Consider the following 26,277-nt stretch of genomic DNA (forward strand, 5'->3'; position numbering starts at 1 on the left):
TGCAAAACTGAACAGAATTAGACCAGAGAAAATGCCATCACACAGCTGAAAAATATTTTATATAGTAATTTGCTCTTTAGGGGATGTTTTGTTAGATTCTTAGACAAAGAAGAATCTCATCTTTTATACTTAGCCTGCGAAAATAAAAGAACATCTTTTCTTTTGGCAAATGTTTATATGCAATGTGCACTTTTTTCAGTTGGAAAGAAATGTGCATAGATATTTTCAGTTCCTGTTATGTCACTTCCCATTGCATACATCATAGTCCCCCCCCTTTTCTTTTTTTTAAGGATTTCAGTCCTGAGTTTAACATTATCTGATATTTTATCACAAAATTATAAGTTGCATATGTTTGTGTATTGGCGAGAAAGAGTGGCTGGGATAAGAGAAATGTGAGCAGCATTTGTTTGGGTGGTGTGAATAGTTGTGAGATGGAGTTCATGCATTTCAGATTTCCTCTTGACTTGTGTCCTGCATGAGCCGACATGAACCATTTTATACATTTCTATGTGAGCTGCAAAGAAGTTTCGAAACTCAACCACATCGACTTTGCAACTGGATAGAGAATGCAATGCATCTGTTTCACAAAGGCAGTCCTTTTGCATTTGTGAAGCCTCCTACTTTAACTGGCATTGAATATGCAACAATCTTCTGTATATTTGGTCCCTTCATTTTGGTCAAATCTGCTTTATTTCTGGCTTTCATATTTTAAATAAAGATGCTACATTAATTACAATGATGAGAAATAAAAGTATAGAATGCATTTAAAATGGTGCCTTATTTGTTTTTTTTAATAATAAGTGTGTTTTTTGAAATTTGGAACATGATTTATTAAATAAAACTATTCGGCCTCAATATTCGGTCGAATAGTTGACAACTATTTGGTATTCGGCCGAATACTAAATATGCTAATCAGTACAGCCCTAGTATAGGATCATTTTAAAATAAACATCAGCGCTAGATATTCACCAGTGACAACAGCAATAAAAACGTGTCGAATGTTTCTACATCTGAACTTTGGTGGCATACTACGGTGGACTTTAAAGGACCTACAAAAGTTGGTAAAATGGGAGGACTGTCTCTGAGGTGGGGTCCGAGAGCCCTAAAGCAGCCCAGCACACTGCCATGCATTAGAGTGCTGATGGCCTTGGACAGGAAGAGATGGGGTGCATGTAGTCTCTGAGGATATTTCAAGGCTAAGCAGGGTCCTGTCTGTGCACGTGGAAAGGTGCAAAACGCAGAGTCATGCTACTGTAGAATCTGCTTTTTGTGGTTTTTGTCCTCTTGAACTGAACAAGTGCAACCATACGTGCTTGATATGGGTAATAAGCTGACGAAAACCATGACAAGCCACCTGCAAAAATGATAAGTGACTTTGGGCTAAAAGAAGCCCAAAGTCGCTTATAATAAGCGGACCTGTAGTGAAAGAAGATTATCAGCCATTCCCAGGGAGAGAGCTGTTGGTCGGGGTCTACCCACGTGACCATGCTGTATTTTCATTTTCATGCTGTATTTATGGCTCTAAGCATCTGTGGCCCTATATGCCAGTCCGAGCCTGATCCCCGCCTGCAGCAGGAAGTGGTTTGCCATTTAACATTGTACGGAAGGCGAATTGCAGAACTGCTGGATTCCAGTCATGGTGGAATGTGCTCCTGTGTCAGCTGTAGTTTGGGAGTGGAGGTTGGGTAGAGCAGACAAGCCCAGAGCTTTGGATGCCATGCGCTGTAAGGCACACTTGTTCGCACAGCAGGATTTCTTTTTTCCCCTGTGAATTTACGTCTGGCTGCTTGCAAGCTACTTTCATTGTCACACTATCATCTAGGGCTGCGCATTAAAGAGAGTTTCCTTTGGATCCCAACCACTTTTTGGGAAAGAAGTTCGCCAAAGGCAAGGTTTAACCCTTAGGCGAGAAGCCTCTAAATGAAATCTTGTTAACAAGGCACACAGGACTGACACGATATGATATATGTTGCACGGAGCTTAAACTTGCTGCATGTGGCTAGTAAACAGCACAGGATATGTGCATGCTCTGTTAAATGTGTAAAATGCATTTTAAAATGATGGAAACCGGATTCCCGTGGGGATGAGGACCACAAGTAAGCTATGCAGTCCCCATATTTGAGTCCTTAGAACAGCCGTGTTGTACAGCAGCGCTATGAAACCTACATTTCGGGGTGGGCTAAGTGGTAATGGGGGGGGGGGGGGGCACTTCAGAAAATAGGCGGTGCAAACTTGGAGGCTCTGTCCCCACTGTGCTACCTCCACATTCCCCATGGTCTGGTGTGGGGACCAACTATCAAATAGTGTATTTTAAAGCGCAATATGCAGAGAGGTGATGGATGTCTTTCTAGGAAGTGTCAGCTTTAAAGTGTTAGTACATTTTTCTGCATTTGTTCAAGTACATTTTTCTGAACAAATACAGTAAAACTAACACTGTCAGTTTCAGGAAAGGCTTCCCTCACCTCGCTGCCTAACAAAATGCAAGTGCTCACATCCAGGGGTGCACCCAGGCTAAAATTTAGGCTGGGGCTAACCCTACAAATGTTGGGAGAGGCGCTAACTTCAGAAACGGTGGAGGAGTGACAAACATACTTGTGTAGGGCATCTAACATCATTACTCATTGTAATGAGACTATTCTAGTGCAGCTTCAATTTTACAGTCAGTTAACTCTCTCCTTTAAGTCTGAAAACACCCACTTTTTGCAAATCATGAAGGTCCTAGAAAGTGTGAAAATGGCAGATGGTGTGCAATGAAAGACTCAATACCATAGCATAATAGGACATAACAGAGTGTGGGGAAGTACTCTGAACTGCCCAAGAAACTTCAGTGGCTGGGAGCAACAGGGGAGAAAATGTAATGTTGGTTCTACCACAGTTAGTGCGCTATACTAGAATCTCTGGTGCACTGACTGGATGGTGAGATTATGGGCCTCATTAGGAGTTTGGAGGTAGCCATGTCGTTCTTACCGGCATGGCTAACCCCAAACCGGGTACCGGGTTCGGGTTCCAAAAACAGGGAATTACCAGGCCATGCTGACTTTGGCAGGCCCGGTAATTCCCATTCTCAGGACCTGGACCCGGTACATCCCCATTCCCATTTGAGCCCCCATAGGGCTCAATGGGAAAGGGGAGGATGCTAACAACGGGCATGTTAATGACGGGTCCATTGTTAGCATCCTGGTCTGCTAGTGGGTCCCGCTCTGCACGTTTGGTCTGGCCAGGCATCCAGAGCGGGACCCGCTGCAGACCTCGTAATGTGGCGGCCCGTAATGAACGGTGCCGGTCCCTTACAGGCACCGTTCATTCTGCGGCTGCCAGCCTCGTAATGAGGCCCAATGTCTGCCTGTCAAATCAAGTGTTACGAGACTGGCGCAGAACCAGTGCAGCAATAATGCAATTCTGTGTGAGAGTATTGGAGCCATTAGCAGAGGAGCACCAGCGTACACTAATTTGGCCCTACACTTATAAAAACTGTCCCATTGTAAGGGTGTAAACGTAATCGCTTATAAGCACTCCAATTTTTGAAATTGAAGTCAGGGTGAGATTACATTATTTGCCCAGGGTCACACATTTGTGCTAAAGAGGAAAGCAACGATTTTAACCCACTCTGCAATTTGGGCATGGCCACCTTCTTCCACGTTTTACTTGGAACAAATATTTATGTTTTGGGTGTCAAGATCTACAATAATACTGTCCAATAGAGTTTACTTGCAAAATCCGCAAATTGCATAATAATGCATTATGACAACATGTAACTACTTATAGCAGCAGCATGTTGGGCCAAAATAATATCAGTGTACCTTCATTTTCCATATCTTGAATGGAAAAATATAAGATGCAAAAGGCAAAATATCAATATACCAACTATTTTCAGCACTTTAAGACACACAATAAAAGAGGTGTAAAAAACTCACTTAGGTTTGGGTGTGTGTTATGTATGGTTTTTACAACATTCAACCAAGGACATCAAAACACATTTTCCATGGGTGCTTTATTGTGTTGCTCGCTTTAACTGTTGCATATTTGCAGGGTGACTGGAAAGGCTAAATTGCTGATGACAAAGGAAATGAGTTGTCAAGTTCATTGCAGTCTGTGTGTCCCATGGGGGCTGTGACTCAGGGAGGGAAACGTGTAGTGCTTGATGAGCCGAGCATATAGTAGAGTTGCCTGGAAGAAATACAATGTGCCAAGAAGCATGTTCCTTTGAAATGCTGAGGGGTTCAGGGGTACAGGAAGCCCCGAGTCTGCATTGCGCTCCTGACTTAAATGATATTCTGCATCCCCACAAATGAGGGGCGGAGCTACAAGGACATCACTGGCCAATCCCAGGAACAGAGCTTTTGGAGGACGTGCTATTAGGCTGTATTTCCATATTCTTATTTTTACTCTGTTTGTGGGTGGGTATCCAAGTGTGTGTGGCTCCGAAGATTGCCAACACTGCTTCCCACAAGCTACCATGGGGATGCAGGATACCATACACCACCGGACCAGGCCCCACAACAATGGCAACGAGGAGAAGGGGCCCCGCGTGCCACATAGTATGTGGAGGAGTGCTGCCCGCGGCTCCGGCGGCAAGGACATGCGGAGCGGCAGTCTGCCATGTGAAAGACGACGTCCTTGCAGCCTTGGCCGCAACATTGTAGGAAGCGGATCCGCCGCATGGAGGAGGTTTCGGTTGCCTGCCCCTGAGGCACCCCCACCCTACCGTTGTGGGGAAGAAGAAATGCAGCCGCAGGAGGAGGAGCTGCTGCCCCCTCCCCCCTGTGTGAAGAAAGTTTGATCTGCGGCCTCGGCCGCTGTTGTTGCGGTGGCTCTGAGGGTGGCCCAGGGCCCGTGCTGCTGATGGGCACAGGCCGCCTGATGCCTGCATGGGAGCCACGCTGTGCTGATGCTCAACCGGCTGTGCTAGCCAGGAGGCGTGGCCGTGGGCCGGCACCGCAGAGATGGAGACAGCTGCAAATGGGGGCCGCCGAACAGCTAAGGCGGCCCAGATCCATGAGTGGCGTCGGCCATGGCATGGAGGAAGTGCAGGGGCAGCCAAACTGCTGAGGCGGCCCACCCCCATGGGTGGCAGGCCCAAGTCCAACTGGGCCTGAAAAAAAAAAAGCTAGAGTGGGAGGCCCGCGCTCCCCATATTGAACAAGGGAGTGGCGGAGGCAGGCCCACTTCCACCCCTCCGAAGAACAGAGAGGATGTCCCTGTGGCTTCGGCCGCGATCGATGGAACAGCAGCATCCGCTGCAGGAGGGAGGTGGACCTGGCACCCCCCTCCCTGCAAGAAAAAGAAAATGCTGGGCGGCCCCCGGTGCCGCAACAAAGGGGAGCATGCCGGCGGCCTGAGCTGTACCAAAAAGCCAGGCGGCCCCAGCCGCAACAAAGTAGAGCTGCCCCTCCCTCCCCCCACCGGAGCGGCTATGCATGCAGCATCTGCCGCAAGGAGATGAGCTGCCCTCCCCCTGAGAGGAAGACAGCCTGGCGGCATTGGCAGCAGGTGGGGATGCAGAGCCTCCCCCCCTCAACACGGGCAGGCCCATCACCACCTGGGTCCGCAAGAACAGAAATGTGCTCCGGACTGGAGCGGAATAGAAAAAAAATGCAGAGAGCTCCATGACTTGATTCTCCCACATGTACCAGGAGGGGACCTGCAATGTTCCCCGGGCCAGTGGCGGTGAAGGGCCACAGCATGTGCATGCTCCACATGGGAGCTAATCTGGATGATGTGAGGGGAGCAGCACTGGGCTCCGGCCTGCATTACCGGGCCCACTGTGTCACATCAGGGGTGGAGGCACTCTGTGCTTGAGGGGTGCCAGGACAATGGCAATTCATCAGAGGTGGGCAGATGGTGTCCCAGGGCTTCCCAGGCTGCCAGCTATTCTGCCCAAGAGGTGGGTGTGATGCTGGAAATGCATTGGAGGGACAGGGCCTCCGTATCCTTGTCCTTTACTGCTTTTTATTGTGTGTTCTGTCATGTTTTCCGTGCAGGAGTTCATGTGGGACTTCTTGCGTTGCAGCTCTCTCTTTTGGTTTGGTGTACAGACCCATGGGATACCCTTATGGCACCCATGGGTGGGGGGTTCAACCCTGTGCCCCTAGTGTATGTTTTTGGGCACCTATGTGTGGCCCACAGAGCAGGGTATGGGCTGGTGGCAGCTCCATGCTGAATTTGACAGGTGCCCCGAGTATCCTCCATTTTGGGATACCCAGGCCCTGCCATTGGAATCAGTTGATTCCTGATAGGAATCAAGATGGCCTCTGTGGCCTCTTGCTTTCTATTGCCCATTACCTTGTTTTCCCAAAGTCCTGGGAAGCCCTAAGTATGTCCCTTCCCCCTGACCGGCTGTTGGGTGGAAGTTCCATATATGGTGTTGTTGTGATGTCCAGACCAGTCTGGCTGGAGCCTTCCCAGTGACTGTATGTTTTGGGTACACCCTGGAGGTGGGTGAATGGAGTGTGTGACGAATACGCATTCTGTGTTGTGGGTGTCTAGTATCTGGTGTTTGACACAATGACTAAGACAGCCCTGCCCGAAACTGGTCTGAATGCAGTGTGGAGTGTTGAATGGCTGGGTACTTGTCCCAATACACATAACTTGTTGTGAGTGTCTGGAGAGGAGTGAATGGCCTGAATGCACTATACACCTGATTGGATGCCTGCCTGCATGAATGCCCTTCTGACCGATTGGTTGCCTGAGTGTGACCCAGCAGAATGAATGGGAGATCAACTAGTATATCTGGGGTCCTCTCAATGCTAGAATTTCATGTTCAGAAGCTGAAGTCCACTACGAAGAGTAACTGGTGTAACTGAAGCTTGACCTTTCCTTTCCAGGGTCCGACGTTCCCAGGCACCATATTTTGGGAAATACAAATTCTACTACCTCATCCTGTATGGACTTCTTCCAAACCTCAAATACTCATGAAACCTTTATGGGTCTAGTGACATTTAGGTTCAAAGTACAATAAAATAGTGAAAATATAATGTTGACTTCTGCCTCAACCGGATCATTTTGAAATTAAAATTAAAATATTGTCGATCCTGCCCATACTGTTAGCAGATATACTTCTGTGCTTTCTGGTGCCAAACTGCCTCACATCTAGAGTCTCCTTGATCCCTTTATTATGGACCTGCTTTTTATGCATATATTGGACCTACCCAGGGGTCCCTAAGAAAAACTACTTATTGGATTACGTCCTCAGATCTGCCTAGGCCCTTATTGATAATCTCATGGTTCCACTTGTACTAACCATTGACCCCTTGAATACCAAAGCCTCCCTGTTTCTCCAATCAAAAATCATCATGTCGGTAAAGTTATCCTTTCCTATTATTGTAATAACACAAGATAACCGTGATATTGACACAATTATTTCCCTTTTATGTTTTCAAGTAGCACTATTGACCTTATAATTTGTATTGTTCTTATATTCATGTTTGTTGGAAGTGTGTCTATGATGAATTAATTCCCATATATATTCTCAGTGTTAGCCTTGTAATTTGTATTGATCCTTAACTTTGGTTTACTGGGAGTTGATCCGATGGCTAACAGCATATATCAAATTTCTCTTGTTTGTGCTACTACAGAAAATAAACCATCTCATTGTCTTTATTTAAACCATGGCCTAGAGTCCTAAATTTACAGATGAGTTTGGCTACTGTTTGTCTAAGCAAGTTTTCTCTGTTTCCACCTCTCCTACAAAGGGTCACTCTTTGTAGTCCGATGAATTTGTGTCCTGCTTTCTGTCCATCTGATGTTCTTTTTGCCAATGGTGTGCAAGTGGCAGCATGGGGTTCCGACTTCCAATTGCAGACAAATGTTCTCTTATTCGTGTTTGTAACTCTCTAATCGTACAATCTTCTATGGGACAATTAAACTACTCTTGAAATCATTCATATTTTGTGAATTGCACTGAATTATTTTATGTAACAGGACCAGTAGATATCTCTTGGGTTAGAGCACTGATATCCAAGACCCAGCCCCTTTCCCTTTATCTGTTACTCACCAAAGTTGGTCCCCATTTTCCGGATCCCTTCAGCCCCAGATGGGTCAGATATAAAGCTAGAATCATACATTTTGCAGGTGCTGGAAGAGGTTTAGCAGGATTTGGGTCAGAGCTTCAAGGTTCCGTGGCAATTTATAGCAACAACGCCCCCAAAGCCCTTTTCCACAGACTTTCCCCCGGGGTTGGCCATGTTCTCTACTGGGGCCCGAAGTCTAAATGCTGGTGTATTAATTGCGATCATCTAAAACAATAATTTGCTCCTACATGGGCTGGAATGTGTTATTCACTGTGCTTTCAAAGCTTCCAGCTATTACCAAACCTGAACGTTGGGTCTCTCCCGATTCCCCTTAACCATATTCCCACTCTCCTTCTCTGCTTCCCCTCATGTTGCCTGCAGTGCTCTCTAGCATCTTAAACAAAATAAAAGGAATAAATGCCCATGAGAAAAGAAACAGACGATTATGTGTTCAAACAGTAATACAAGAGCATACCTGTATTGATAAAAAGTACATTGAAAGATATCCAATGGTACTGACAACGATAAGTGATGCTGTAAATATCTTCATCAGGGCTCTCACAGACATGTTAGGTTTGCTGTGGAAATAGAAAAGACTACAATCAAAGTCCTGACTTAAATATTATGTTCTCTCAACATGGCTCTAAACAGAAAGATATCATAAAATAACACTGCATGGCTATTATTCTCAATCAATCTACTTATACTGGGCTGCACCAAAGGCCGCAAGCAGGACCTTGGTAGGTCGCGCAGAAGGTGTCCCTTGAATTAGGCAACTAGACTTCTACACAGACTTGTGTGAGGAGATAACCAAATGTCTGAAAAATCTTGCGGCAGGGGGAATGCATGGAAGACCTTCAATGTTAGACTCACATTGGCCTCATTCCGAGTTTGGAGGTAGCCATGGCGCTATTTGCGCCATGGCTGCCTCCAAACCCGTGTCCGGTCTGGGTGAATGGGGACTTACCAGATATTCCGACCTGTGGGGACCTTGCAAGTCCCCATTCAACCAACCATTCCCCATTCCCATTGAGCCCCCATAGGGATCAATTGGAATGGGGAAGGTGCTAATTACGGGCCCGTTATTAGCGCCCTAGTCCCTTAGCGGGACCTGCAAAGGACGTGTGGTTAGACCACACGGCCTTAGCAGGTCTCGCTAAGGGACCTCGGAATTGGGCGGTAAGGGTTTAACGGCACCGGTCTCCTTACCAGTGACAGTTAACCCTTACCGCCCAACTCTGAATGAGGCCCATTGTCTTTAACGTGAATCTTGTGAAACTAGGAAAAGAGAAAATCATTTTGTTGACAGCAACGCTTGCAAAATACACTCCTACCAAAATGAACATTCTCAGATGGAATCCATAAAAGGGCAGCAAAAATAAGCAACATGTACATGGAAACATTACTAGGAGTAAAAGGCACAAACCCACACAGCAAAAAGTCTCTGTACATTCACAGAGTGTGTTAGTTGTCCTGCCAGATTAGTGCCAGGAATAGGAGCGATTCTTCTGTTAAGCCTTCGGGTGGTACCCATGAATAGGAAAAGCAGACCGTTTGTTATTGCCTTAAAGAAAAGAGTCATTGCCATGTGGAATAAGGAGTAGTGGAGTCCATTAGAGGAGGGCAGGATAAGGCCACAAACATGTGCAACAGGAAGCAATGGAGACCGTAGGGAGGGGGCAGGCAGGGCAAGAGCGATAACTGTATGCAACAAAGAGCACTCAAGCCCATTATGGGAGGTTAGGGCAACAGACATGGTCAGACTGGGACAAGAAATAGGCCCGGTCCTCCCCAAAAAAGTGGCCCACCCCTCGCCTCATGACTCTTGACCTCTGATGACATCACCAGAAGTGATGTCATTTGATCCCACCCCAAAGTGACATCCCAGGAAGCGACAAAACACAACCTTTCACTCCTTGACAAAACAGGAAGTGGCATCAAATAGCATTGTCCCTAGGTACACTAAATTAGTGTGAAACCAAGCAGACGTCCAAGGCCAAATGATATGTCATTGTATAGCACTTACACTTAAGCTCTGTTTTATAGAACAAATATACATACAATATCACCCATCCTGTGTTGGTACTCATTTATCGACCTAAGAAGGATGAAAGGCTTTGTGGAAGAAAGGAAGATTGGAAAAAAAATATATTTTTTCCATTTTTCTTTCTTCCAAACCGCCCAGGCATGGCCAGAAACTGGCCCCCAGGCCCCAGGGACGATTTCAGCCCAGCCACGGGCCAAAAGGCCGAGGGGCCAATCTGACCCTGGCAACAGATGGGTGTGTGCAAAAGGGTGCAGTGCAGTCCTTTCAGAACAACAGGCAAGAGCCATAGGAATGTGAAACCAAGAACAGTGGAGTCCATTGGGTGAGGTCAGGACAACAGAGTCATCAGCTACAGGGAGAAGTGGAGTCCTTTAAAGGGGGTCGGGACAAGAGCCATAGCTATGTGCAACATGGAGTACATTCCATTATGGGAGGACATGACTATATCGAGGGCTGTGTGCAAGAGGGAGCAGAGGGGTAATTAGCCGAGATAAATGCCACATCAGTGTGAAAAAGTTAGCGAGTGGAGTACATTGGGGGCGAATGTCATGACCCCTGTGAGGGGGCACAAGTTGTGCCACAAGCAGGCTCCCACCAGAACCTTTGGGGCCTTAAAACCACTGCAAAAGGGCTCATGGAGCCAGTCCTGGCGCCTTTGGCACCAGGCTCATTTGTAGGAAGGAGGGCTGTTCAAACTAGGTCCCATTTATGTACACGGGCCTTTAAATCCAACATGGAAACACCCACACAGTATAGTTCTAAGACCCAAGCCATGTGGTCTAGTATTTTGGGTGTGGCAGGCCTGCAACTACTTTCCCCGGTACTAATTTATCTGGGCTATATAAACCACACCCTAACTGCAGAACACGCTTTGTGTTATTCTGCAAACAGCAGCGTGACGCTCACCGTGTCCAGCTCCTGGTCTTCAGCATCTTCATGTAATCCTGCAAGAACAAGATTATTCTGTCTTACATGAGAAAACAGCATCCAGCACTTAGCATCTCAACTGGGCTGCAATCTGTGGAAACCGAGAGAAGAAACATCACTCACCTGTGAGTACTACCTTAAGGACTTCCGGTGAACCGCTACCACAGCTGCTGTTCGAACATTGCGACCTGCAATAACGAGAAAGGTTAAAACAATGTTAGAACGCGCGCTTCCAAAACATCGAATTCCATCAGTCTTAACTGAATACTTGAGCACCACAGCAACATCAGCAAAGTAAAAGACATATTCAGGTTCACTTTCAATATTAAACAACTGCACAGCGCTGTACTTACCTTAACGGATTCCAGGGGTCTGTTTTTCATTGCGCTTTCATCCACTCGCAGCACCACAGCGGCCTGTGAAGAGGAGAAGAAAACACAGGTTAGCTTTAAAAGACAAAGGCGCTGCACTCCGCGCTTTCTCTTACCTAGACAGGTGCCTCTCCATACGGCTCGCCAGCATCAAGACCTTCGCACATGAAAAGAAGGAGATAAAGACATTAACAAATTCCCACCATAAACAGAACAAAGACTTACAATTAAAAAACCTACCTGCCTACCAGCATATTCGGGGTCACAGCAGGCCTGGGCCCAAGGAAGGCATACTGCACCAGAGAAGCAACTCGGCAGCTCGCCAAAAAAAAACAAATGCCCCTGCACAAGAAAAGCAGGACGGATAGCTCACCCTACAAATAACCAAGATTCATTATTCAGCACTGGGCAACTACGCATCAAGGGATCCAGATCTCAGAGCCTTCCAGACGCCCCTCGGGATATCAGGTGAGCGTAACAGCTACCAGGACAAGAATCACAGCTGTGTGCAGCAGGCTGCAGTGGATTTCAGATGGGGAGGTCAGAACAAGAGCCACATTCATGTGCAACATGGACTAGTAGAATCCCTTGGAGAGTCCAGCACAAGAATTACAGCCATGTGCAGCAACAGCAGTGGATTCCAGGTGGTAAGGTCAGTATAAGATGCACAGTCTTGTGTAACATGGAATAGTGAAGTCTATTGAAGCGGCCAGGAAAAGAGCCACAGCGATGTGCAACAGGAGCAGTGGAGTCCATAAGGGTCAAGAATGGGGGTCCAAGATGAGAACCAATACTTAAAATGCACTTATACTATGAGTAAAACTCAAGTAGATTGTTTATGCATCAACATGTTTCCTCACAGTTCTGCAGGTTAAGCCTCATCATTAAGTGATAGATAAAAATGCATTACTCCACTATGGGGGGGGGCAGTCATGCCAAATATATTAAAAAAAACAATCTTCCATTTGGACAGTTCCAAGACTGAAAGAAATAATAGTACACGTGACGATTATAAAGAAGAGGTCAACATATAAATAAAAAAATGGGAGCTAGAGGTTATCCAATGGCTCTAGTTGAAAAATCATCAAAAAGAGGTTCCAATATACGGGCTTCCATAGAGCTCACAGAGCTCACCACCCCCACAGAGACCACAAGGCTGTAGGATCAACTTGGACATCACACGATCTCTAGGTAAGCCCAGTTGAGCTCTACTAGAATTAATAGCGAATATCTGTGGTGCACTGTCTTTGATTGCAATCGTGTGCCTAATCTAAACAGGGATTTTTGTGCAAGTCTGTCGTTTTACAATTGCTGCGTGCAGCTCTCACTGCAGTTTCAACATTCCTCGTGGCCTAGTGGGGCTGCTTTAATTCGAGAATGTTCTTCTTAAAACATGACCGCCGCCACTGCAGTCCACTACAGGCACCGTTGTGCTTCATCTACCACTCGACTACGGATGCTGTGATTGGTCACCCTCACCCTTCTAAGGCCCATCAGTGAGCTGGCAGGAGAGCTAAGGCCCTTATCTGAAGCAGGAGGGAGCCTCTCTCCATGTTGCTGCTCCAGTAACCTTCCCCCCAGCCCACATTGCTCAATGAACAAACCTTCTGTTCCCCTGCGTTCAGGGACCATGAAAAATGTACATCTACACTGCATCCTGGTTCACCCTGTCCTGGACTATAACCCTCTGCCTGGTTATTTGCTATATCATGCCTACCTTCCCCTCTAGTCCAACTGCAAACTGTAATTTCTGACCACTTGGTGTATGTATCTGCTCTAAACCCAACATTGCTCACTTTCTGCTGCCTGTAAGTGCCTTACTCAAAATTAGAATTTGGGTGTGCTTTTAAATCTGTGCACTCTCCATTTTGTGCTGCATTTTCGTGCTTTATTGTGGTGTTAAGCCCACGTTCCAAGGACTTGAATGAGGGGTAACGGCCCGGCAGCCCAAATTAACAGTCCGAGAAAAGAGCGCCACTAAGAAGGTCGCCGGGCCATTACAACCTATCATATCATTACCCCTTGTTCCAGCCCTTGGAATGGCGGCTTAGGCCATTCGCACCACGGGCTACCAAAGCAGTAACACAGGGTGCTAAAAAAAGAAAAAGTGTTTTCAGCCATTGAACAGGACGCCTCGCATGTCCCATTAAATGACTGAAAATACTGTCTAAAGATGGCGACCATGGAAAGGGAAGATGGGATTCCATAGGGTTTCCCTCTTCCCTTTCCATAATGGCCGTCGGGAGCAGAGTAGAAGGTGGGGCTGCGGCAGCGAGTGCTGCTGCAGCTGAAATAAGGTAAGTGGGGTGCTGGGGGGAATACAAAAATAATAATAAGGGGACAGAGGGTGGGGGGAAGATGGCGGCGGGGGAGCCGGCCGTCCGGTGAGATGGCACATAGGCTTTCACCAACAGTTTAAGCCTGCGTTCCTAGCCACCTGATTGGCTGGCTCCCCCTGCCTGGGTGCCTGTGAATTCAATTTTAGGTGTGCTTTTAAAACTGTTCACTCTCCATTTTGTGCTGCATTATAGTGCTTTATTGGGAATTCGAACTTAGGCGTGCTTTTTAATTTGTGCATTCATGGTCTTCCATGCCTGCCTGGCTGCTATGCCACTTGGTGAGTTCCTGGGCACTGTGTAGTTTAGTTGTCGTTCGTGTTTTTTTTTCTTCTCTCTCTCTCTCCTCTCTCCCCCTCCCTCCCTCCAATGGCATACCATCTATTCCAACTGCTATTTTATCACCTATCCTACCTCTCTCACGAAATCTGGAAGGAAAAAAGCTGTCCTGGAATATAACCCAGGCCTACCTATTGCTGACACCAACGTCAATGCCACTTCCAGGAAGACTTTTACGGGCATCCTCTTTACTGTTACCTCTCCTGACCTATGGACCGACCCATCTGGTCTCCACTCTCTCCACTTTCTGCTCCTCACCCATTAATGGTGGCACTGGGTGGGAAGTACTCCTGGCATACTTATCCTCTAATTGCATAATTTTAATGTCTATTACAATGGCAGTATCATGGCCCGAGGGTCTCAACCTACTCTTCTACTTCTCGACCAGCGCCTGCCCTCTCTCATAAACGTCCTCCCTTCTCATGTCACTCATTCTTTCTCCCCTCTCACCTCTCCACCACCACCAACAAGAGTACCTCACCCCTTTACCCCACCTCGGAAAACCTTCAGGAGGTGGTAACCAGCTTCACTTAGCTACTCTGAATGCTCGCTCTGCTATCAAACACTCCTGGCGTATTGCAGCAGTGTCTTTCTCAATCTCCTTCTTTCCTCCTTTGTCCCCACCAGCTAATCTAGAATAAGGCTGCAAAACTCATCAAGCCCAGGTACCGTACCTCTCCAGCCCTAAAATCGCTCCACTGGCTCCCGGTGGCTGGTATAAGGAAGGCATGGTATCAAAGTAAGACGCACACAAGTGATCACACTTCAAGGGTGTGTATTCAACTGCAAAATGGGTGAGATAAATGCCTAATCTAACCCTAAATCTAAGATGGGAGCAAGCTACGACTGTCAAATAATAATAATACAGTCCTTGTGGAGTCTAGTCAAATAAAAGGGCTTACATTAAAATCAACGATTGCTAATCCTTACCGCCATGCTACAAAATAGTGTGGGGTAATATTCACAAAAAGAAAGAAGTGTTCACAAAATGATAAGTCAGGATGTTAGGTCGTGGGCCTCCCTTCCCCACGTTTTTAGAACAGGATAAAATGGGTCACTTGAGCACAGCACATTGGAGGGCTCCTCTGGCACAAAGTCACAGATCCTGTCACCAACATCAGGGCCTTCTGTGCCCAAGTCTGTTTTAGTGCAAAGGCTCTTGAATTAGAAGACCTGATGTCCCATAAACAATAAAGAAAAGTTCCTTTCTCAATATTCACGTAGGGCAATTTACTCTTCACCCAGGATCCCCCTCAGCCGGGCTCCAATCCTTCTTCCGCAATTAGCCTCCCTCAGTTGGGCTCACATTGTGTTGTAGTCAAGTAATACAACCAAGTGTCTGGGTTGTTTTTCTCTCCGGCACCCCATTACTTAACCTTCAATGAGCTTACATTTTGAAAATCTTTGATTGAAATCGGAGTGCTCTAGGACTACCAATACAGAGACTTCACATTTGCCTCAGCAATCTTCTCGGGAGTGTTACTTTTCACCCCGAATCCCCCCTTTTCTACAATTAGTCCCCCTCAGCAGGGCTCAGACTAACTTCAGTTTACAGACAATCAAAGACTTTCAAGTGTGCACGGGATTCAACAGAGTCCGCTGCAGGACCATTTCAACTTTACAGTTAAACCATTCTTGTGCATCATACAGTGTAACAACCAATGCATTTCAATTATCTTGTGCCGTTCCATGTTGTATTTTCTCTTCTCACAGCCACCCCCGAGCCTAGCACACATTTCAGCCTCCCTCATACCATTTCTGCGGGCGTTCCTCCTTCTCCCCCCCCCGGAGGGCCGCCTTCCTCCTGGCTTTCTTGGTCAGATCCAGACAGTGTTGCTACTATTTGCTTCCAGGCATTCAACATGTCTGCTTCCTCCACCCTACCTCTATTTGCTGCCTCCTCCCACGCCGCGGTCTCGGCATTCGCCCATTTCTGCAGATCGTACCACCAGGCCTCCACTCTCGATCTCCTACTTGCTTTCCAGTTCATTGCTATTCCGCGCTTAGCTAGTATGTATATCAAGTCTTTAAGTTTGCTCACGTGCTTAAGTTTACTCAGCCTGGGGAACCCCCTCAACATGCATGCCCACGGGGAGTTCACATCTAAATTAATCTCCTTTCTTGCCATAAAGCGGGCCACCTCCTTCCAGAATCTCCTTATTTCGGGGAATGCCCAGAATATGTGTGCAATTCCTGCGTTTACCTCTCCACATTTCGGACATGTCTGTGTGCCAGCATTTTTAAAATTAGCTATCTCCTTGTGTGCCATGTATGCTCTATGGGTGACTTATAGCTGCACCAGCTGCAACCTCACGTCCCTCGATACCTTCTTATGATATCCCTGCACCCTGACCCATAACCCATAGGTTCACCCACCTCCTCCTCCCAGTCTAACCTCGTCTGGGTTACTGCTTTCCCCACTTTAGAAATCAACAACTTGCACATCTGGGAAACCTCATGGCCCCCTTCCTATATGTCTAAAAATAATTATACAACAGCCTAAGGCTGCTGAGCTAACACTACATCGGACCATGTGTTTTTTATCATCCTCACCAGCCTAGCATATGTGATGAATTGTCCTTGATGTAATCCAATGTCTTCCACCAAGGCAAATTTATATTCAAGTTCTCTTTCTTCATACAATGTTGCCGCTTGCAACCTTTAGCATAACACAGTCCGGTCTGCTATCAGTTTCTCCAACTCACCGGCTGTGCTGAACTCATTGGCGTTGTTTTGCTGTGGGAGTCAAGGACGGTACCACAGTGGCAATTGCTTCTCCGTGCCCTGGCTATCAGTGTGGGAGGGCCCAGTGTACCTTTGACACAAGCTACACCGTTCATCAGCTGAAATTCCCAGTCTTATGTTTCTTTTCCTTGAGGCTTCTTGAAAGTCGTGGTTCTTGGTTGTAAAGGGCAAGGGTAATTCCCTCTTGTTGTCCTCTCAGATCTTGCCGCCTTTCTCCTGGTGGTGCGTTTGGCCTTGCTCAGAGTGTGCTTTTGTGCTCCACTTTTTATCCCTGTGGGGAAGTGTAATGGGAGTTAGGTGTGTGTAGTTATCAGTAATTGCCTGACTCTGCCTGACCATTCTGTTGGGACAAGTCAGGTATACGGCTCTGGTGTTAGTCTGTAGTCGCTCACAATGAACTGCCCGTGTGAAGGTATTTGTGTCGGAAAAGGGGGCCGGGGTTGAGTTTCTAGATATCCTACCTGGTAGGATTGGTAAAAAGGTACCATAAGGAAGGGTGTACTGCGTCTCACATTTCAGTGTCCCACTTTCACTCCCTGAACACCCCCCCGCCCCCATCCAGGTGATCCTCCTGCACTGGTCCACCCCCAGGAACTGGATCTAGTAGCGATGGCCGTGTCCTGCCCACCTGGATGACAGATCTCCGGAGACTAGCAAGTGAGACACCTTCAGGTTTCTCAAGGCAATGATCATACTCAAGAGCCTTTGCATCATCCACAAGGCCTTCTGGGGCCTGGGACCATGATATCTCCAAGCCCCTCAACCCCCAAATACTCCCCTGATAGAGCACTACGCTCCTCTAACTCCAACTCTTTGACTGTCAAATGCAGAGAGTGGGGATCATGTCTCTCTCCTAGGCTGGCGCCTCCCTTTGGAACAGCCTCCCTACCCCTCTTAGACTAAACCGGAGTCTCCTTAAATTCTGGAAATTGCTCAAAATTCTGCTGTTCTCTACCTCTATCTCTTCTCTGTTAATCACCCTACTGCTGCTGCTGTAACTGGTGGCCTGATCCTCATGAATCTCACAGAATTCCAGGCCCTTCTTCCCTGTCCATACCAGCACCCTCCCCTCCACTGCACTGCACTGCCCTGCGCTGCGCTTGGTAGCCCCGGCTTGGAGACTCTGTTTCCCAGCCCTGAGAGTCACCTGCACTAGCACTTAGCCCGAGGTTCTTATCCCTGCCTCCCTTTTGCACTTCCAGCAGGGCCCTCCACCAGCACATGTTCACTCCTCTGCCCCGCCCCATCCTCCCTCTGTATCTCTTGCACTTTTCCTCACTGCACTTTCACGGCCAAATGCCACAATGCCTAGTAGGACTATTCCTGCATTTTACTGTTTTGCCATTGTTATTACTTCCCCTGTTGCCTTCCCATTTAGCCTTGTGCTGCTTTCAAACACAATTCTGTTGTATAAGGCACCTAACAAATGCTCAATAAAATAACAATAACAAATCAGGAAACTCTTTTTAGGAAGCCAAAGAAAGAAGTGATATGTTTGTTTATATGTGTGTGTAAATACCTTCACAAACCTTTCTTACAGAATCAAAAAACCATAATAAATATTTGAAAAAGGTTTTGGATAAAACAATAAAAGAACCAATGTTTGCTTTAAAAAGAATTAACAAGCATGACAAACATCATGAGGAATGATATAAAGTTATCCAATTCGAAACAGGGGTCAATCACAGAACTATAGGCGCTAACCCCATAGAAGGACATTTCCTGTGTGGCAAATACATGGTATGTAAAAACAGGACCAAAATAAATTGAAGTTGAGATAGGACGCCAGAGGCCTTGGTAAATAAAAAATGTTACAAACATTAACAGACAGAATGTGGTCGACATGATATCATGCCCAAACCAACAGAAAATGTAACACACGAATCATAGAACATAAAATCTGCATCAAAAAACAAAAAAAAAGAGACAACCCAATTAATGAAGCATTACCTAAGTGTCACATCTACCAGGAGTTTAAGCGGGATATGCTTAAAAAATGGAAACAATCTAATCAACAAATTATAAACAAGAAGCCATTACATTTTTAACAGAAATTCATTTTTTAACCAAAAACTCATAAAAAGGTGCTTAATGAAAATGTGGAATTGCAATACATAATGTAGGACTAACATTTTCTATTTCCTTCATTATCAAGGGAATTTAATATAAAAATCTAAAGTGTTCCAAACCTCCTCCTCTCCCCTTATTTATCGGACTGTAAACAAGGAACTGGCTAAAATATAAACACTGAAGGGTGGTCCTTATTCATGACTAAGGTACGTAATCAAAAAAGTTTCAGTATCGTCAGTATGATTACACATAAAGACTAACCAAACTTTGTTTTTCACGAGGGGTCTGTGTTACAATTGGGTTAATGTAGCTATAAAGGGACAAGGGGAACACAAACTGCCTCCTACTCCTGTAGTGTGTGCACAGGGACCAGCGTTTCTCAGTCTCTAGAGAAACATGGCAAACAACCGCAGACAGTGCGGGTACACAAATAGCTTCTTGAACCAAAGCAAAACAAATCCCTGGGCCTATGTCAAGGAAAAGAGAGAACTAATATGAATCATAGGAGCCTACATGGTACATAGAATTTGTATTAATCTGTTTTCATTTGGTTCCTATTCATCAAAATATAAAAAATGACTCACTCTTTGAGGCACCAATTCACACAGCAGACAGATATAACATAACATCTCAATCAAGACGGTCATTACGACCTGGGCGCAAAGGGATACCGGGGACCGGTAATGACACTGGTGCCGGTAATCCCTTTGCGCCTTATTCCAAGGTCCCTTTGCGGGTCCCTCCCTTAACGCCTGGTTTTACCAGGCGTTAAGGATGGGACCCGCAAAGGGATACTGGGGTCAATAACGGTACCGATATTTACAGTACCGTTATTGGCGCCTTCCCCCTTCCCATTGAGCCCTATGGGGGCTCAAATGGGAATGGGGAATGGCTTTTCAAATGGGGACTTACTGGTCCCGCAATGGTCGGAATAGACTGGTAAGTCCCCATACCACCAAGTCGGTGGCGGTACCGGTAGCACCAACCTCGGAATGAGGGCCATACACTTTTGTATATACGTTTAAAAAAATGTATCACAATATAGGTTGGGTTAAGTACCACTTGAAACGCCTATTGTTCCTTCTCAGTAACTCACAAAACTGACTGTTTTCAGGATTAGTGTTTATTTCTGAGGTTTATTCTTCACCTGTCTCCTCTACAGGGAAACTAGTGGGCAGTGGATGAAGCAGCAGCTTCATCCACTGCCCACCTTCATCTACTGCCCACTAGTAGTTTTACAGTGAGGAATAAACAGAATATGTTGACATAAGTCACATTAGTTGGAAAGAACAGCATTTTCACAGAGACATGTTTTGTCCTACTTATATGCAGCCAAAAAGAGTGCATCAGACTACAATGAAATAAAATGAATAATCATCCAAGAACCTAAGAGATGTTGCAAGAAAACTCAATAGAAGAGATAAGTGATTAGGTGGAAAATTTCCAATGACTATTTCAGTAGAGACAAAACAATTTGAGACAACAGAAGCTTATATCTGTAAACACCACATAAGAATGGCTAGCAACTAAGTGACTAGGGACAGAAACAAGTACTTGTGGAGTCATCAATAAAATACATGAACAGGCTGCGGTGTATCCATCAAAAATAGAACTTTACAAAATGTGTCAAGCTCTTTAATTGACTCCATATAATTTCAATTGAGAGTCTTAGGTTTCTTTTTTATCTCATCTTTTTTGGATAATGCTGCTTCAGCTTTCTCCACTTCCCTTTCTTCCTCTCTTGATACTCTAAATACCCTCTCTACATGTCTTCCTTCTCATAAACCTTATCAGCCTTGGCTTAATCCTGATCTTCACTCTATGCGAAGGTCTCTCCGTCGCCTGGAGTGTTGCTGGCATAGACCTAGTTCTACGTCTGATGGCAAGTCCTTTTATACTTTATATTATGGTGCACTTCTTTTTTCTAAATGTCTCTATTATTCTGATGTCTTGCACTCTCAATCATCTCACCCCGCTGTCTTTTCAAATCTATTTCTTGTCTATTGGCTCTTCCTCTGCCTGATCATTCCCTTCTCTCCACACTTACTGCATCTGACTTTGCCAATTTCTTCACTTGAATTGTCTTCATTCTGGCATTTCTTTTACTTCTCTGCCTTCTTCCAGGCCTGTTTCCCCTTCTCCTACTGCAGTTCTTTCTTCTTTTTCACCCATCTCTAATTTTGATACCTCTTTACTTATCTCAATAAAGGGAGGCCAGGACAAGTGCCAAGACTTTATACAACAGTGAGCAATTGGCCCCATTAGGTGTGATCAGAACAAGAGCCACAGCCATCTGAATGAGGGAGCGAGGGATGCCCATTAAATAAGGTTAGAAAAGTGCCACATATTTGTGAAACAGAACAATGGAGACAATTTGGTGAGGTCAGTACAAGATAGAAAACTGTTTGTAACAGAGCTGTGGAGTTCATTTCGAAAGATCTGTATAGCTGCGCCCATCAGGTGTGAAGTTAGTAAAAGGACTTGATCCATTGATCACTCAATAACATTCTCATTCTCCAGTGACCAATGAGAAGTGTCCAAGGTATCTGCATGTGTACTGCAATCTAGTGTGGTCAATTGGGTTTCTAGAGGCTGGAAGAATCTTCAAGTTGTTTTCTGACAAACCTGTGGTAGCCAGAGTGGCTATGCTACAGGAGACTATGGTCTTCATTCCAGATTATTTTGAAACTTGGGGCGTTACAAGCAATAACCAACAATCGTGTTTGCCCTGGATTTCAAGATGACTGTTAGTGGGATAGGGAAAAGGAAACACAAACATAGTACTTGGTAGGTGTGTTTATGTGTTTCCTTTTCCCATCCCACTAACAGATTCCAGCAAAAGTAAACTCTGAGAGACCACTCCATCTATCATCTCTAGGTTGTGCCTAGTACAACTATGAGAAGTGGAGCTTTGCCGGCTGCCACCCGCCCTTGGCTATCTGAGTCCTAGCTGTGATCCTAAGTAGTGTGTCATAGTCACACAAGCTGGAACCATGGAAACGTGTTACAATAATCTGATAAACATTGCATTATCAAAACATTGGATTAATAAATGTGAGCATCCTGAAAATAGAGCTTGAAGAGTGAACCTCACCCAATATGGATTTTTTTCTGTGAGGGTGATGGGGGGGTGAGGGGGGAGTTGGGTGGTTATAACCTTATAACCTTTAACAGAAATTGTTGGATCTTGCAGGACCTCATAGATCAATCACAGTTGCTGGGTTGCAGATTTCTCCAGATCTGATGCATATAAAATACCTGCTGGCAAAAGACGTCAACTTAGGCAGTTAGCTAAAAGGGTCCATGCAGCTATACAAAAGATTATGTTCAGGACCCAGAAAATTTCAAAGTTGTTATGAATGGAAGAATTTGCTTTTACCAGTCAGTGGAGCATGAACATGATGCCCCTTTAGCATTGTTGACTTCAAATAACAAATAGTAAAATGTGATGGTTATGTAGGCCTACAGGATGATCAGCAGTTGCTCCTTTTCTTTCACACTGGTTCTTTTTCATTTTTTTCCCTTTCCCATCCTCTGTTATGTATTCAATGTGTATAACTTCCTTGTTCCCTCCCTTTGCCCTCTGGGCACTTTGAAACAGTCTGTACTTGCTGTATAAATGTCTAACAAGTGAACAATAAATAAATAAATTCTGTAAACTCATCCAATGTCATAATGATACTCTATGGGTTGTACATACTAAATAAACAACAACAGGCGATTGAGAGGTTCAGTGGGCTAAAGTAATGCTGCTAAGAGGAATACATTATTGGGATATTTACATTTATCAAAGAGGCATCTTGCAACATTGTTGAAAACATATTTTGCCCGAAGATACAGATATTCAGAAAGATTTAACACAAAAGTTTGAATTTTGATGGAGTGTTTGTGCTGCACGCTTATTTATATAATTCAGGCCTGTTTTTTAGTGGTGCACTGTGCATCACCAAGCGAGTGGATACTGTGCCAGTGTACTCACAGAAAGGCAATAACCCTTAGTTTTGTTAACAGATGTTTCCACTGGTGCTTATTATGCTACCGATAAGAGGATGATACTGCAAAACAGTTGAAATGCAATTTTAGGGTTTTTGAGTATGCTGGTAGTGTGATGAAGTCCTTGTCTTTTTTCTGGGATTTTGGGGATTAAGGGTGCCGAAGGGACCAGGTACCCCTCAAGAAGGTTCGTGAACGCACTCGGGAGAACCGAGGGGGAGCTTGGAGAAGTCATTCAGGAGGAAGAGAGGGAAAGACCAGCAAAGAAGTGAGCAGTTGACACAAGGAGAAGGTTGGAAAGCTACACAATGAAAAGGCTGCAGGTGATAAGTAGGTGTAAAGAGAGACAACATCAGAGAAGAAGGAAGACTATTCAAAGAGTAGGTTGGAAGAGATGTTAGAGAGAAATAGAAAGAATAACATAGGAGGTGTAAGGAGCCAGAAAGGTGAGGGGAGGAAATACCAAGGCGGAAGAAAACGAGAACAGAAACGATGGAGGGGAAACATAGAGGGTGGAGACTGTAAAAAAGTAGTTGGAGAGGGACGTAAAGGAGGAAAGAGACATTGGAGAGAGATCCTGAGTGAAGTGGTAAAAAAAGAAAAAAATCAGGGAGGAGGAAAGGTAAGCCTGAGAGGGGTGGAGGTGGGACAAATGGTGGCCTTTTGAGGAGGCACAGAAGGGAAGTCAGATTGTAAAGGAGAGGGCAGGAGGTGCGGGAAAGGTCCTTGTAGGCATCATGTTGTAGCTACTCATTGAGAACAAGAGTGAAGACTAGTTGTAGAGAGATAACTCAGCCCTGAGCCCTGGAGGTACTGAAGAAGCAGAAGACATGCCTATATGTCAACTCTGGCTACCAAATCCCTTGATGGAAGTTCTACAGTTGGACCACCATTACTCCGCCTTAGCTTTCACCCTTGTACAGGCCTAAGCAGGTGGGCAAACATGCACATAGAGAACCAGTAGCAGTTGCTGATAAGCGATGGCTGGAGTTCCTCAACAAGACTAAAATGAATTGCAGGGAAAAGTCAAATTTCACCGACTATTGGGGCGGAATTCTATTCTGAGACCTACAAGCCAAGAGCAGACGGAAATTCAAGGAAAAGCCATTCTGTTGTCACAAATTAATTTTGTCCCAACCTTGTAATCAGCCTTAATAAACCTTTGTCTAAATGACAGATTTTGTCTTCCTTGAGTTGATCCAACTCTGTTTCATGACAACTGGCAGAAGATTGCAACCTTTCAGAAATATATTACAGTGTTTTGGAGGCAATGCCGAGAGATGGCCATGGAGGATGGCCTATTATTTGTTTTCCTGTTGCTGATTTAAAAAAGGAAAATCAGGGATAATTATTTTGAAACAAGACTTGGGTAGAATTCAAAGTATTATTCACCAGAAAAGCAGAGCATGAATTGTATATTCAATCACATTTGAGAGAAATACATTTCCAGAATAATTGAGATTCTCCTTGATATATTGGGCTGTAAGGCATAGCAAGGTTAACAGATGGCTTCTGAAGATGACCGAAGGCAGCTTTGTTGCAGGCAGCAATATGTAAGAGCACCCAAAAAACAAGGGGCTGAAAAGCACGGAGCTGGCATGGGAGGATACTTGTGATGAAGAACGGGCATGCGGGTAGTAGTTGGGTGATGGAGAAAGTGAAGCTATAATTCAACGGACATGGGGTATTTTATTGGGAGATTACCCTATGTTATGGACAAGTAGCCCTGATGAGAAAGTAACTACAAGCAGTATGTAGTCTCTAATAGGCTTGTGCATTTGAAGGAACTGAGTGATAGGGAATCTTGGGAGAGAAGAATCAGAACGGCGAGAGTGGGAAAATAGAACATTTTGTGGATAGTTCAGTCCACAATTGCAACTGAGATGACAGCCTAAAGAGGATCATTTAAGACATCTACAGGGGGCACAGTGAACGGAGCAATTGAGAGGAAGAAAATGGCGAGTATGTGCAACTGAAAAAAGGCAAAAAAGAGATTTTTCAAATCTGAGGAAGCTGCGTAGGCAGGAGGTCAATTTAGACAATCTAATTATGTATGTGGAAGCTGATCGAAAATGAATCCAGCAGGAAAATATATTTGTGCAATTATGCCAGAGTGAGATGAGCAGCTAACAGCAATCTATAAACGGTTCTGTGCAGAAGTCTCACAGGAGCAAGCAGAGGTAAGAACAAGCCTCTGAATTGTGCTAAAAGGTGGAGGGGGTTGAAATTCATGCATCCAGCAATGAGGATGGCCTAATACCGCAAGATAAAACAGTGACATGCATTGACGGAGCAGTACCAGATTAATTATAAACCTTCCAGCCATCACCTCTTGCTTTGCTGTAGTCACACTGAATGGGACGGCATGCCCAGACTGGTCAGGAAGGTTGCCCAGATTGATGCCAGAGGTTAAGATGAATTCTAAGCCTTCCAAACATCACCTCTTTTGTTTTCCGGTAGTCACCCCAAGTGGGATGGTTATGGCAAGATCTTTATCAGCAAATTCGAAAAACAATAATGCTTGGTAACATAGCCATCCATGAAAATGTTACATTTGCTATGATGCATTTAGATGCATAAAAACATTAAGTAAGGTTAAGTGGGAACTCCTTTAAGCAGTCATGAAAAAAGACAGAGCTGGGGACCGGTTTGTTTTATTTATTTATAAAGCGCACCACACCCTAGGGTATCTGGGCGCAATTCAGACTCTGTAGGGAAACCTCACAACTGGAGATTTGGTCAATAATAAACTTAGCTTAAATAATAGAATCACAAGTAGCATGCGAAAAGGATTGCCTATGTCAAATCTGTCATTTGGATTGTTTTTAAAGTCAGTTGTTCAGAGGATTAGATAATTCGTTTTTAGGTGCTTCAAATGTTAACATTTTAAAATTAAGAAGGCTTAGTACGAGGATGGTATGATTTTGTTTCCACAAATTTATGTGATGGACTAAAGAAAATTCAACACACCGGGCCTTTGTTATGCCCATGTACGAATATGATTTACATAGATAAGCTCCGGTATTAAGTTTGGAAAATTAGATTTTAGGGGTGCAAACAAAATGAGATACTCATACGTATTTTTTCATTTACTCAAGTGAAAATCCTTATGAAACTGGCTAAAAGGTTATACACTTTGCGCCTGATTCATGTAACACAATGCGCAGGGTTTACCCGGGACTTGCGAGGAATCTGCGCCGCTCCACCATGTCACTGCGAGCCGACAAACACCTTGCGCAAGACTCCAAGAGAAGGGCCGGTAGGGCCTGTGCAGCCACCTAAAAAGGGGGCGGAACGAATGAGGAAGAACAAGCAAAAATGTGGCCATCATGTGGGACGTTCCACCACCCAACAATCGTTACCGCCCATACTCGGGCAAAAAAACGCATTCATGGAATTGAACAGGGAACGCTGGCATGCGAAAAACTTCGAGCAAATCC

The 26,277-nt window shown here is 45.2% G+C and overlaps 1 protein-coding gene across 1 annotated transcript in view; it reads right to left on the reverse strand.

The window, feature by feature from the left end:
- LOC138487896 (NXPE family member 1-like) overlaps positions 1 to 26,277 on the reverse strand; it is a 397,077-nt gene that overhangs the window by 328,394 nt on the left and 42,406 nt on the right. The window contains exon 2 of the mRNA XM_069614521.1: positions 8,485 to 8,587. Within this exon, the coding sequence (XP_069470622.1) occupies positions 8,485 to 8,577 (93 nt within the window). The 5' untranslated portion in view covers positions 8,578 to 8,587. The remainder of the gene's footprint in view (positions 1 to 8,484; positions 8,588 to 26,277) is intronic.

Source organism: Ambystoma mexicanum, chromosome 9, assembly GCF_040938575.1.
Source record: "Ambystoma mexicanum isolate Mex_15411 chromosome 9, UKY_AmexF1_1, whole genome shotgun sequence".
In the NCBI taxonomy this organism is placed as follows: domain Eukaryota; kingdom Metazoa; phylum Chordata; class Amphibia; order Caudata; family Ambystomatidae; genus Ambystoma; species Ambystoma mexicanum.